We start from the raw sequence: 13,970 nt of genomic DNA, 5'->3' as shown, positions 1-13,970 counted from the left end.
GCTGAAAATGGGCTCTGAAAATGACCTCTGGGATTTAAACTCAGTGTGCTTCAGTAGTATAGTGTGGAAATATAGTATGTTTATCCATTACAGTAAATGAGTTGGAAATAAATCATTCTGACACACCCTGAACTGTGAAACTGCATACTGATGGCACGAATACGAACGGGCTTTCTTCAGAATAATGTGTAAAATGGCATTGCTATAGATACTTCACCATCTGTGTGCTGTCACCATCACAGCAGAGCATGATGGGAACATCTGTTTTTTATTGAGGTGTTTCTGAGCCTTTCTTCTTGATGTAGATCCCAGCCATTGTGGGAGAAGGCTGCACTCTGTCTTGTGTGGAAATTGCGATTCATGACTGTTTCCATGGGGTGAGTGAAATTCTGATGTCCTGGGAAATGATTCTGAATGTTGCTGATTGATTAAAATTTCAAGTGTACCACCACATAACATCCCCAAGTATCTACTTTTAAGAAGCAGGGCTGATCATCAGTCTCACAGTATGGGAGGATTTGTATCTATAGAAAAGATGCTCAGTAAGATACTACTGAGGACTCTTGCATTTATTCCAAAACCTTTGGAACCCAGTAACATTTTACATGAATGGAAAATTTATGCCAGCAAAATCCAACATCAGAGCTTTTATTGGAGATTGTAGATGAACCACCAGGTTTTTTCAAGTGAATGCATGAGCTTGAGACATGTATTTTTTCTAGGTTCTGAATGCAGCTATTGTTGAAGAAAAATTCCTGTCTTGGCTGAGATCAGAGCCTGCAGTTCTCCTGTGGCTCCCTACATGTTACAGATTATCAGCCACGGAAAGGGTTTCTCACCAAGCTAGATGCAGAGTCTGCAAAGTTTTCCCCATTACAGGCATCAGGTGTGTCAATTCTTTAGCATCCACACAATTAGTTCTTACCATTGTTTGCATACCTTACAGGCTGTAACTGGTATACTAAGTAACAAGCTTTGGATGTAATCTAATTTACCAGGAAAAGAGGGATAGAAAGAGCCACTGCAGTCTAATGCTCAAGCCTTCATCCTCCTTCTCTTTAGCTCACAAGCACAAACATGAAAACTGGCCAAAGGTAAACTGGAAGTCCAAAGGTAAAGTCAATTAAACCTGTATATCTCATTTCTTAGTTATTTTTCCTGTAACCAATTGTATTAACTGGCTCATTAAGTTTTCCATCTTACCATCTTGGTCATCTAAGAAATGTTATAAAATGGCATAATGGCATAAAAAGAACACTGTCCATTACCATCTGACCAGAATGCTCAGAAAAGCATTTTACTGTTACTATATTCTCACTAATTGTAAGCTTGCACATTTAGTTTCTTGCATTTTTAGTTTTTTGTTTATGCATCCTATGTCAATATGAAAGTTCCATGGAAGCAGCAAATAGAGGTAAGCTGGTGTGTAAGAAGCATATGAAGTTGTAACTGCATTCTGAAAAATGGGAAATGGTGCTAGAATAACAGTTTCTTCCATGGGCTGCATTTCAGCGCAGCAAATAAATAAGATCAAATAAGATCAAAACCACTGGTGGGTTTGGAGAAAAGTCCTCAACCATTTGGGCAAAATAACTTGAATTCAGAGAATGCTGAGGAGAGTCATTATTCTAACAAAGATGTTTCTTTGAATTTCAGAGCCCAGGGATCTGGGTTTCCAGTAATCAAGCTTACTTACTCCAAGTTCTTACTTGTGGGGAGGTAAAGAAATCTTTTGTTTTCCCTCACAGGTATCGCTGTTTAAAGTGCCTCAATTTTGACCTTTGCCAAGCCTGCTTTTTCACTGGCCGTCTCTGCAAACCACATAAGAGATCACATCCTGTTGTGGAACACCATGTGCAGGTAGAGTCCTATTGTACTGATTCATTATGCTGTTGAGATTCTTCATGGGGGCAAGTAGGCAGTGGATTCTTGAACTACAAGCATTTCAAAGTTATGTGTGTATAGCCATAATCATGACATATTAGCATCATTGGTTTGGGAACAGGGAGACAGGGAAAGGACAAAAGCAGGCTTCTAACTTTAGAATGAGTGTTCTGTTCTGAAATAACTCAATAGAGCTATGAAATATCCCAGTGCAAGTCTTCATCTTATGGAGTTTTATGGCAAATTTCTGTTAGCAGATAATCCTTAAACCTATGAAAAATCCCCTTAATGTCCCACTGTTCCTTTATCCCAGTCCAAATGCAGATTCATCCAGAAATTCATTAATCCTAAAGTTATACAAACTCCTGCATAAAATGTCTTTCTTTTTCTCTCTTTTCTGAATGTCTTCAGTTTTTCCACTTTATTGTAAACCTTTCTGACTCATTTGTCTCTGTCAGTTGAGGATACAGCACAAAGAGGCAACTAAGATCACATACCTGGACTCTGTTGCAGAGGCAACTTTTGCTGTCATCACACTAGTGGCAAAGTACAACACTGGGAATTTGTATTTGGAAGGCCATCTTCTCCTTTGAGCAGGAAATTCCAGATCCTGCACACAGCAGCAGATGGGCTTTTGGTGGATCTGTATAACAGTATCCTTCTGTTCCAGTAAATGGGCTGAAAAGCACTTAGGAAAGTTTCCCTAGAAACCTGTACTTCCTGTTCTCCTTCCCAATCCTCTGCAGTTAATGTGAAAGCTGCCTGGGCAGCCAGTGTCTGCACTAAAACAAGAGATTGTTAGACTGCTCTTGTTGTCACCCTTTGTCTGGAGTAGCATTAAACTCTTGCCACTTCATTGCCCTCTTCCTGAAAACTACCCTCTTGCTAACATCGTGAGAAATTCTGGATGCTCAATATCTGTATTAAAAATAACAGTTCAGTCCTCCAAACATTCTTCCTCATACTCCATCTGTGAGAAAGTAGGAAAATCAAATGTTAACTAAACTCCCCATTAAGAGATTTCTAAGTAGAGACCTTAAAATTAGTGTGAACGGAGAGTGAATGGGAATGTGTGTTTGTAGAAGCACCAGAAGGAAGGACAAGAGATAAACCAAGGCAGGAGATGTTGCAGCCTGGGTTGCAGCCACATTATTGCTGCAGAATTGCAATTGAATTACTGAATTTAGGTTTCCTTTATGAAGCCCTACTCCAACACAAACTCTGTAAATATTACTTTATAGGCCAAATATTACAATACAGGCTAAAATCTATACCAAAATTTAAAAGACAAGTTACTCACTATGACAGATACTATTTTTGTATCTGTTGTGTGGGACGTAAAATAATCAGCAGTAAATTGCTATCCCCATACCTTCTACTCTTAGCATATGCTGTCCTTGTCTGGGTAAGTTTTCCCACTCTCTTTATCAGGGATTGAGCTGCTGAGTGGGGGTTTGGAATATCAGCAGAGTTTTTCCTTACTGTGCTGACACCTTGTGGTAATGTTACTAGCACGTTGAGAAGCACTAGGAGGCATGTGGTGTGTTTTCTTTGTTTTCCTGTTCAGTCTGTCAGGGCTCAGCCTGTGTTCTGCAGCAGTCACCTGGGGCAGAATTGGCTACAGCTACTGAGTTTAGTTGTTGTACATGAGCCGGACACTCCTGTGATAAATTGATGTGTATTTTACTGTATTCTGTGAGAGGAGGATGTGAGCCATGGAAGACTATATCTACAAATGCTTTATACAAGTATAAAAGTATTTCTTCCTTAGATACTAGTCGTCAGAATTATTGTTGTGACTGTGAGCTTAATCATTGTAACTACCAAAATCCTGTGTTTAGGCATTTCCAGGCTGCCTGACTTTGATCCAGTCAGTATCTTGCCTAAAAGAATTGGAGCTGCTCTTGCCTGTGGTCCTGCAGTATTACCCACCTCAGCTCCCCTTCTAGGGCTCAGATAGCAGCCATGAGCCTCGTCAGACAATAAACAGATGGACCTTTGCTTTGGAATATGTCTGTTTCTGGGCAGCACCTGTTTGAAAAGTCACTTTCTTCTTTATTATCCCTCATTCCAATAGATGTCAGCAAAGGTGAATGCAAAGCACTTTCTCCACACCATCAGGAACAACCTGTGCCAAGAGCGCTGCAGAAGAAAAGAGGCTCAGAGAAGGACAGCTCTGGAGTCAGTGGAGAAGAGGCACTTCCCTGCTCACAAAAAGACTTAGTGAGTTTCGGTGTCAGGTGAATTTATGATCTCTGAATGTCAGGCTGTGGGATATTGCTTGATTATGTCCTTTGAGTAAGGGACTTTGTTATGACAGATACCATGTCATGATTTTTCCGTTAAAAATGGGAAGAATAACTGAGAAGTTGCTGCACATTGTTCTGTAGCTTAACTATGGTTACCATGCTGACAATCTAATGATCAGTTATCTTATAAAATGTAACAGGCTTGTATTTTGCTTCCCACCTTCCTTATGTTGTTTTTTTTTCACTGTGTTTCATTTCTTATACTCAGTCTAGGGCCAAGCATTGCAAATATTTACTACCTTTACAACTGCATGGGTTCTTAAGCACCTCCTCTGTTACAAATCCATTGGAAATTAACTGTGAATACTTTCCCCATGTGATCCACAGTTTATTCACTGGCAGGCATTCTACTCAAGTCCCACTAAATTGCAGACCTGTGAAATCACTCACAATAGAAAGTAGATGATCTCACCATTCCTCTTCTTTCAGACCAGTTGTTTTGTGTGCTTTGGTTAATATTTAGAGTCATTACTGTATTGCCACTCATCACAGTGGTTAATAATGGAAAAAAATAATGGAAATCAAGATTACTCTTTAATTCTGTGGGGGTTTGCTTACCTACTGCTTGGGTAGCAATGAGACAAAGAAGAATTTGAGGTTGCTGTTACAGGTGTCACTGAGGGGTTGATAAATGTCTAGGCTTTTCCTAGCATATGATGGACTGAACAGCAGGATGTTTTGCTTTTTTTTTTGTAGTTAAATTTCCTAATAGATTTAACTCTTGGCTAAAGGAAGCAAAAAAGAGAAGCAGCAAATTGCACTGAGAATAAATAGGTGGAAAGTAGAACCTGAGTTCTGAGTTGTTGAGATTCTGTTGGGAGAGTGGAATTTTTTTTCAGAAATTTCATTCTTTTAACCAAAATATTCCAGCAGGCATAGCTAAACTTTGCTTCTTGCTTAGTCAATAGCACATCTGTCTGTCTATTTACACTGCATTAGTTTTCTGCATTTGGATCTTCCTGGGTAGAAAAACCATGTGAGTCCTAATCCTTTCCCTACTCATTACTTCTCTGTTGGTATACAGCCCTCCTGTGGAATTCAGTGCTTCATCACTATCTGGTCCTGAAAATGTGTCTTTCCCAGTGAACAATTGTGTCCCAGAGTCACCCAGGTTCATACCTGAAAGCAGGACTGTAATGCAGAAGAGTGAGAATAACAAGAGGATGCCAGAGCAAGGCAAGACAATAGCTCAGGTGAGCAAAACATGAAGCAGTAATAGTGCTTAAGCTGTGAAGAAGACCTATCAAGTTAATTATCTAATTGCCTTCTAATTTCAATGAAAATGTAATGGGCAGCTTCACCTTTCTGTGAACTCCTTTAATTCCTCACTTACAGTGAAAAGTGTGGAATCTGAAAACTTAGTGAGGTTTGAATTTGTTATCTTCCCAAGATTAGTGACTAACTAACTCCTTGACTTTCATGACCTTCAGAAGCACCTGTAAGAATATTTGCTTTGGGGTTTTTTGAGATGTCATAGAGTAGCATGCTAAAGTCTAGATGAGTCTGTAGTCCTCTTGCTATTCTGACAGTATAAAAGGCCATCATGTCTTCCTACTGCAAGCAAATGTCAAAGAAAAATGCCTGAATTCTTATCAGACTCAGGCCATTTTTGTTACCATGGAAATAGCAATAGGACAGAATGGGCCCTCTTAGGATAAACCCAGAGCAGTGTCCACTCCAACTAAAATAGCTAATGCACAAAAGGTCTCTATTAATCCATTCCCAGCTTTCCTCCAAAGAAACAATGTTAAAGGAGTGGGTAGGACAGGGTAGCTAAAAAAGTACATAGCAATTTTTTGTTTCTATATTTTTTGAGAGGTTGGTAGTTCTCCACTTACTCAGAATACAGGAAACACTGGGTTGTGTTTAAACCAGTTTGTGTCATCCACTCATCTTGTTCTTCCCAGGAGCCAAGGGGTGCAGTAACACAATACTAGCCTCTGTATCAGGTCACTCCTTTGGCTGCTAATCCTGTGCTGCCCTTTGGAAGACCTGTCTTTCAGAACTCTGCTGCCCAGCTCAAGGTACAGTGCCAGCCAGCAGACATCTGCACGAGATGTCGTGGGCAGACATTGCTTAAACATAGAATTTTGATGGTTGGCATTTGTCATTTTAGAAAACAGCAGGACAGGACTTGCATCCCTGTGCTGGGATTCTGTCAGGTGCATTGCTCTCTTGTTTATTTTCTCTCTGGGCTGAGAATTCCTTTTGAGCAGTTTTGTACTGATTTCTAAGATCTTATATTGCAGATTATTTTAACTTTTTTTGAAAATATGTGGACGGTAATCCCAATGATTGCTTCTAATAGAATCTATGAGTATGGAGGTCCTGGATGATCCAGCTCTTAGTCTCATAATTTCCTGGCAGCACTGATTCCTGCCCAACTTATGCTTTAAAAGTAACTTAGCTGGAAAGTGTTTGTCCCCCTGACTTCTGGGCTACTGTTCTCTGCATGGTCCAGAGAATGCTACTTCCATTTAAAGACCAGGAGTTTCTCTTCTCTCTTTTACATACAGTCTCTCTCAACATCTCCTTGTCTCAAAGCAGCTGTGGGACTTGAGAGAAATTGTTCCCAAATCAGAATATTTCATTTTGCAGAAATCTGGAATATGGATTTTGTTCTAATTTCAAACAAATTCTCATACACTTAAATCTGTCACAGAACAAAGAATTTGTTCTATAGAATAAATTTTCCAGCCATTAGAAATACTTTAATGCATCAGTTAATTGTAATACATTAAATTAAAAAGGTTAACTAGTAAATCTGTAGATCCACCAGATCCAAAGTTTGCCATCCACTCCTATAATAAAACTTGGTTATAAAAGTGAAATGCTATTGCTGATAAAGTTATGAACAGATACTTCTTTTTGTTTTAGACAATAGCCTCTTTTGAAGCAGATGTGTTAAAAATGCAGGAATCCATTAAAATCATTCACAGTGACAGCAGGTAGGTAAATGCTGTAGTAAACTCACTGAAGACTGGTGGGCATTGCTGCTCCAGCTGGAGGGCTAGAAGACTTTTAGACTTTTAGGGCTTAGATGACTTTTCCATACTTTGGAGATTTTTAGATTGAAAAAAGTCCTATCAAATGAGGATGAATAATGAAAACTCAGCAACAAAAATTTTAGATTAAGCTCACTGGAAAAACAATGGCAAAGCAAAACATTTTTTGGTTTGCTTTCATCAGCATTTCTGCTGTTGCTAGTTTACATTTCTAAAAGGAATTTTTTGACAAAAAGATGTTCATCCATAAAAATGTCAGATGTTCATAAAAATGTCAGAATAGCATACTTTTTCAAATTTTTCTATGAATAAGGCTCAATCAAAACAAATTTCATAATTTGCATGAAGCTTTTAAATCAAAGTAGAATTTATTTCTAAAAAAATATGCTGTATACCAAATAGAGATTAATAGAATGAATACAATAACTCTGGAATAACAGTTTATCACAGAAGTCCCTTCTGATAGTCAAATCTTTGACACTGTAAAATATTAATTCCTAAATTAAAAATCTCTTGGGAGGCTTGTTTGCTTGGGTGACATGGCGGGGGGAAGTTGCTGTGTGAGCTGTGATGGTTACCTTTAACTTGCATTTTTGCCTTCCCCCCTTCATTTTTGTAGTTGTATATAAATGTGCTCTATATAACCATGCCTATGACCATTGAATATGATGGAATTACAGTGAAGTGTAGAATTCAATCCTGAATCTACTCTCCTTATTTCCTTCAGTATGTTCAGTTCCCTCTGTTCCTGTTCTGTTTCATTCCAAGTACAATTCCTGCTCCAAGTTCACAAAGGGCACTCCAAGATTAGAGCTAAACAATTTCAGTTTCATTGTGGGTCTGTTCTCACTTGGGAAAATAAAGAGAGATGGCAAAGAGAGATGGCAAAGATCTTCAGCTTTCTTTTAGATAAGCAATCGTTGAGAGGATATTTGGGATGCCTGCTCCTATAATGCTGCTCTGACCCAGAGCTTATCATGGACCTGGGTGAATGAATCACATTACTCATGGGAAGCTCTTTATTCTTGTTTGTGGACTGACTTCCAGCGTTCCCCTGTCTGTTCTCAGAACTGGACTCTGAGTTAGTGGAAGGAGGACAGCATTTTACAGTGAGGAGCCCTAAAATGTTGCTATAAGGGACCACTGTAGTATTAATTTTAATTTTAAATGGTCTGACTTACTGGCCCGTTCAGACAAATCTTGCATAGTTCAAGTGAAATTGATGGGGCTGTTGTCTCTAAGCCAAAGCATTACCACAAAAAAGTGGATCAGGTGAGCTTCTGAATGTAACTAAACATGGCAGATAACTGTTTCAGATCTGTGATATGAAGCAGTTGGTTTATTATTGTAGTGTTAGCAGACTTTACTGTCTGCACCTCAGCTGTGAGGAAAGCAAAATTATTTCTACCCTGACTTAGAGAAATCACAACTGGAACAGAATTATGGGTAGTATTTCTGTCATACTGTGCTCTGAGTAGGTAATTTCTAAATCTCTGTTGTACATGGGAGGGTGGCACTTCTGATGGCAAAAATCAGAGTGTTTTTTCAAGGACAAGTGGCCTGTGCAGAAGCTATTGGTATCATTAAAGAAACTGCAGAGAATACCACCAGCAAGAAGAAACTCTGTCAAAGGGGCAGAACCTGCTTTTACTACACTGTTGCCCAGGCATGAAATGGGAATCTTTTGCAGGTCAGGAAGTTGCTGTAAGTGGTTTGCTTCTATACAGAGGGACTCCTATTGTCTCTTTTGTTGCAGCCACCTTTGTGGGAAAGGTAAAACCCCAAGATGCAAGGTTCAGACATGGCCGCAGTTCTATTCAGCTCTCATATTTCCTCATCTGGGTTACTCATGTTCTTGCTAATTCCATGGATACAGTCCAGCTTCTGAAATATTGGCCTCTAACCCCAAAGCTGACAAGAATTTCCTGAACTAGTAAAGGGGATAAAGTTTGTGCTAAAGTATTTGCTCGTTTCCATGAATGCATATATTTGTGTATGTCTGGTCTAGCAAAAATCCCACCTTCCTGTATCTCTGGTAGGTACATGAAGAGGCAGATCAACAAATGGGAGGACAAAATGCAATTTCTTCATAACTGCCAGGAAGAAAAAAGCTGCAAAATAGAGGCAAAACTGCAAAGACTGAGAGTAAGCCATGAAAACCTGCAAATGATGCTGCAGCACATGAAGGAAGAAGTAAAGGTATAGTGGTAGATATATCAAGAATTGTCACAGCTATGAGCCTAACTAAACACTAACTACTGCTTTTCCTGTAGAGCAGCACTCTTAATACCATTTCATGCACTTTCTAATTGTATTTTCAGTCATCTTAGGTTCTTCTCTTCAGAGAAAGCAGATAAGGTCTTTGCAGTAGATATTTTCTTGTCATTCTGGGCATATCTGGCATCTTGCACAGATATCCATGTTAGCACATTGAAGTACTACTGCAATGAAAATAATGAATATTCCAATAAAAGTTTCCAACAGAAGTGTTAGATACTTCATTGCAGTCCGTTCTTCAGAGAAGAGTCAAAGTGCTGGCATTGAATAAATACAATATCGTTCCTAATTGCTGTCTTTTACTGGGATGTAATACAGACATCTTATAGAAAATATTTTATTTGTTTTCAATTATAGTGATTCTTATCATTACGATTATTTCTAAGATTCTTAAAAGGCCCTTGTTTCACTGGAAATGTTTACATATTTTCCCCCTACAGCTTTTTTGTAGCATTTTCTGCAATACTGTTTTAGTACTACTGACAAACTGAAATACCAATTATTTTTACAATGTATTTTCTGTGTTTTGTCTATTGTAGACCATGTTGCAGTCATCAGAGCATCCTTTTTCACAGTGTCATAATACAATGCCAAGAAATCCACATGTTCTGCTGGAAAGGAGAATGCAGAGTGAATTAAATCCTGCCCAAATAAGGCCTATTTCCAGAACATGTGCAGAATGGAAATCTTTGAATCCCCCAAACTCTGTAAATAGAATGCAGCTTTTACAGACACCTGAGATTCCCACTGCAGTGGACTTCATGTTCTCAGATGACCCGCTGGAGTCAGTGTCCCTGCAGAGTGACAAACCCTTTATGGGACAGCATAAACAAGCCAAAGAGAAACAAACATATCTTCCTAAACTGACAGAAAACTCTCTTGGTGGAATGGAGAATAAAGTTCTTATTCCCACTGCAATGCAGATACCACCTGATGAGAAGGAAGTGAGAGAGGAGTTGGAACTGCTAATGATGAAACTGAAGGATACATTGTCTCTCCAAACCCAACCAGGTAAAAGTTCTCCAGTCATCTTGTCACTGTCTTCTTACCTTCATCCCATTTATTCCATAATATTGTTCATAATCATGTAACCCTCAGAGGAAACTCAGAATCTTGCTTTAACCTTTGTAGTATTATTCTGTATAGTAAGGTAGAGCATATTCCAAACATGGCCCCTAATTTTGGACTGATTTGGAACCGGATGAGTCAAAGCTCCTAAGAGATAATGAGTCTTGGCAGTCAATTAAGGAGCAAACTTAAACTGGTGAAGGCATGAGAGGTTTTTGCTCTTGCCACTTCTGTGACACTCTAACTCTAGTCCTAGGAGACTTCTAGCAGTACAAAATCCCTTTGTCATCAAAGGTCTTACACAGCAGAGCTTTGTTCAACGTTCAGGATGCTTCACTTTCGATAATGAGGATGTAATATGGAATATGACAGAAAATGCTGTTGCCTCTAACAGAGTTATCTTAGAGATTCATTAAGAGTTTTCTAGTGCTCTGGCAGCATCCAAAAACTTGGAAATACTTAAATTTTTTTTTACTTTTCAGCCCAACAAAGTGCTTCAGACCAGGAGTTCTTCTCTACAGCTGAGCATGTTTGCAGGTCCTTTTCTGACCTCATCAACCAAGTAATTTCACCAGCTTGTAAATGATGGAAACTACCATTCTCCTTACAACTTCACTGAACTAATTGAGGTAATTGATGCCATGTCTCTTGAAAGAGACTCTTTAAAATATCTCAGATGTTGCCTGTAATAACACAGCATGACAGGTTTCTGCATTTACTGTCTTCACCTGGAACATTTTGGAGAGCTATATTCCTTTTCTGTTGGTGATTTCCAGCTCCCGTGCTCTGACTTCCTCAGCAGTGCAAACGATTGCCCATTTCTCTCTCTTTAGCTGTTGATATCCCATGGTCGAGTTACTTCCTTGGAATGGTGCTCTATTTCTTGTTGATGCCAGCAACAAGGAAAGCATTTTTTCCCTGTAATGTACAGAAGGATTTTAAAGACCTGAGAAATTGGATTTATTCAGTACCACTTCAGAGAGAAAAAAAAAATGCAGTCAATTATTTACTATCATTCTTTGGCAGGAGGTGCATAAAAATAGTTAATAACTATATTCGTATATGCTCAAAGCCAGTTATTGCTCAAGAAAATTTACATACTTTTAAGGATTTTAATTATGTCACTGAAATGATACCAGCTTTCCAAGAAAGAAAATAGTCGAGTTTTAACAAGATTTTTTTCTGTGATAACAAAGAAAATAAATTTCATTCGGGTGAAAACAAAACATCTTTGGAAGTTCTGGGAGAAAAGTTAGGTAAATTTTCTGAAGCTTTGTTTCATATCTAATCAAACAGAGTTTAGGCTGATGTGATTGAAAAGGCTAATGAAAAGCATAGGGCTTAAGAAAAGCTGCTTAGCAGAACTCCACAGAGATTTTCTCCATAGATTTTCCTTGTGTTGTATTTTTCAGAATGAGTTATAATCATCAGGATAAAGGGACTGTCTGACTCATTAGAGAGACTAGAAATCTTATTTTCTGTTGGTAGCACCTCAGCCATCTTCTTGAAAGACCTTACACTGTGGTAGTGAGATGAATGAACTTTCCTCATTCTTTCTGCTAGTTTTGGTCAAAGGAGAGCTGAATTACATGTACTGCAAACACTTGAGAATTTACAGCAAAAAAGAATGGTATGCTACTGGAAGGTAACAAGCGGTTTGTCCGTAGCAAAGGAAGTGTAAAGAGGGTGAAAAATTAAAAAAATAGATATTCCTGAACTACCATAAATTGTTTTCTCATGTCATTATGTAAAGACTTAAAGAATTGTTTTCCATGCTAAGGAGCAGTTGTTTAGCTCACAGATCCCTGTAAGATGAAGGGGACAAAATCACAAGGTCTTTATTTTGTTGTTATTCAGTTCAGCTGACAGTGAAGGAATTTCAGTAAGACATGTCCATCCCATCCTTCTTCTGACACACTCTCACTGAGAAACAGTGAGCCAGGAACAGCATCTGTAAAAACAATCCTAGCTCATGCAAAGAACTGCCATGAATTTGATAAGGAAAAGTGGTAGGAGGCAATATCCTGTCTTTAAACACAGTGACATTTTTTAATGTTCCTGTATAGCAGATCTACTTCCATCTCAAACTGAGAGCCCTTGGTTTTTTTTAATATAGAGACTCTTTTATCACTTGCAGGTTTACATGTAGTTACTTGCACCCTCTTTTTTATTTCAGCACAATTAATAACACAGATTGCCTCTTTACATCAGCAATTTCCAAATGTTCTTCATAGTGTGATCTATCCTAGAGATTGATCTATTTTGTCAGTCTTACCTCCGCATCCTTTCCTGCCCATTGCCTCAAAGGCTGAATTTTGCTACAGCCTATTAATTAAGAAGCTTACTGAAGCAGAGAAGTATTGTGAATTCATTTAAGCTAAATATCATCTTGGCCCATAGTGGAATTTCTCTCTGAAGGGAGGAAGAAAGCTGCCATCAGCCATTTCCTAAGGAATCCTGTTGTTGCAGGTGGGACCTATCTAAAGTGGAATCACTGACAGCTGCCCAAAGGACCCTGTGGAAATGCATCTCAGTTAAACAGGACCTGTTCAGATAATCTGTCTGGTTTCACATTTGCTAGAGCTTGGGAGTGTGTGGGAACAGGTAACATCTGCTCTACTCCAACACCAGTCCTCCTGGGCTGAGGCATCCAGCCCTTCACACTCTTTGTCAGGTGCTGGTCTTGGTAGCTGTAAGGGACTGTGAGTGAAGACTCTCTTATATTGATACAAAGTTGCACCAATAAGGCTTTTAGACTTATTACAATAATATAATTAATGAACAACATCAGTAGAGGAGAGAGCAGATCTGTAACAATGCTCCTGCTGCCCTCCCACGTGGCAGCAATGCACTCTCATAGGCTGTGGCTGCAACTGGGGGTCTGTTGCTGAGTACAATAAATTCTGTGTTCCCATGTTTATCCTGCTTTAGTGTTCTCTCCTCTCTTGAACATTTAAATGATTTACTGCATTCTTAACTTGAAGCACAAATTCAGTGCCATTGAAGCTGCTAACCCTCATACAGTTTTTTATTTGCTTCCTTAAGTCAGGATTTCCCTCAATGGGACTGTGGTTAAGATTTATATTGTTTGTGACAGTAACCATTTCAAGATTTCTTTACACATTTTGTGACTGAACCTATTTCTGCAAGCTGATGAACAACCAGGAAGCCCATTTTTCTGTGGGCATTTGAGAAAAGAAAAAACAAACCCACAAAATATTGCTACATGCTCAAGGAAGGAAACCACGTATGAACACCTATATGTAATAGTGAACACCTGGAAAGATTGAATTCATGGTTTCATCCAGCCAGTCTGTCAATGGAAATAATTTATATCATAAAAGCAATCAAATGTTACCTGCCATAAGTTGTTTTGCATTAGTTTAATGTCAAAATTGCCTACTAGCCTATCAGTAAGAGTCAGAAT

General features: G+C 38.8%; 1 protein-coding gene across 4 annotated transcripts in view; it reads left to right on the top strand.

Moving 5' to 3' along the window:
• Nucleotides 1–13,900, top strand: part of DYTN (dystrotelin) — a 20,457-nt gene extending 6,557 nt beyond the window's left edge. For 3 of the 4 annotated variants that reach the window (XM_038142917.1, XM_038142918.1, XM_038142916.1), the window contains 9 exons: nt 306–377; nt 723–886; nt 1,749–1,860; nt 3,962–4,107; nt 5,218–5,386; nt 7,071–7,141; nt 9,238–9,397; nt 10,015–10,486; nt 11,026–12,673. In XM_038142917.1, coding sequence (XP_037998845.1) covers nt 306–377; nt 723–886; nt 1,749–1,860; nt 3,962–4,107; nt 5,218–5,386; nt 7,071–7,141; nt 9,238–9,397; nt 10,015–10,486; nt 11,026–11,129 — 1,470 coding nt within the window. In that variant the 3' untranslated portion in view covers nt 11,130–12,673. Of the gene's footprint in view, nt 1–305; nt 378–722; nt 887–1,748; nt 1,861–3,961; nt 4,108–5,217; nt 5,387–7,070; nt 7,142–9,237; nt 9,398–10,014; nt 10,487–11,025; nt 12,674–13,012 lie in introns of those variants that run through there. The other variant, XM_038142919.1, reaches the window with a different exon arrangement.
• Nucleotides 13,901–13,970: the final 70 nt, after the last annotated feature.

The sequence above is a fragment of the Motacilla alba genome, chromosome 7, assembly GCF_015832195.1.
Source record: "Motacilla alba alba isolate MOTALB_02 chromosome 7, Motacilla_alba_V1.0_pri, whole genome shotgun sequence".
Lineage (NCBI taxonomy): Eukaryota > Metazoa > Chordata > Aves > Passeriformes > Motacillidae > Motacilla > Motacilla alba.
Note: the sequence above shows the minus strand (reverse complement) of the source record. Positions and strands in the feature narration are given on the sequence as shown.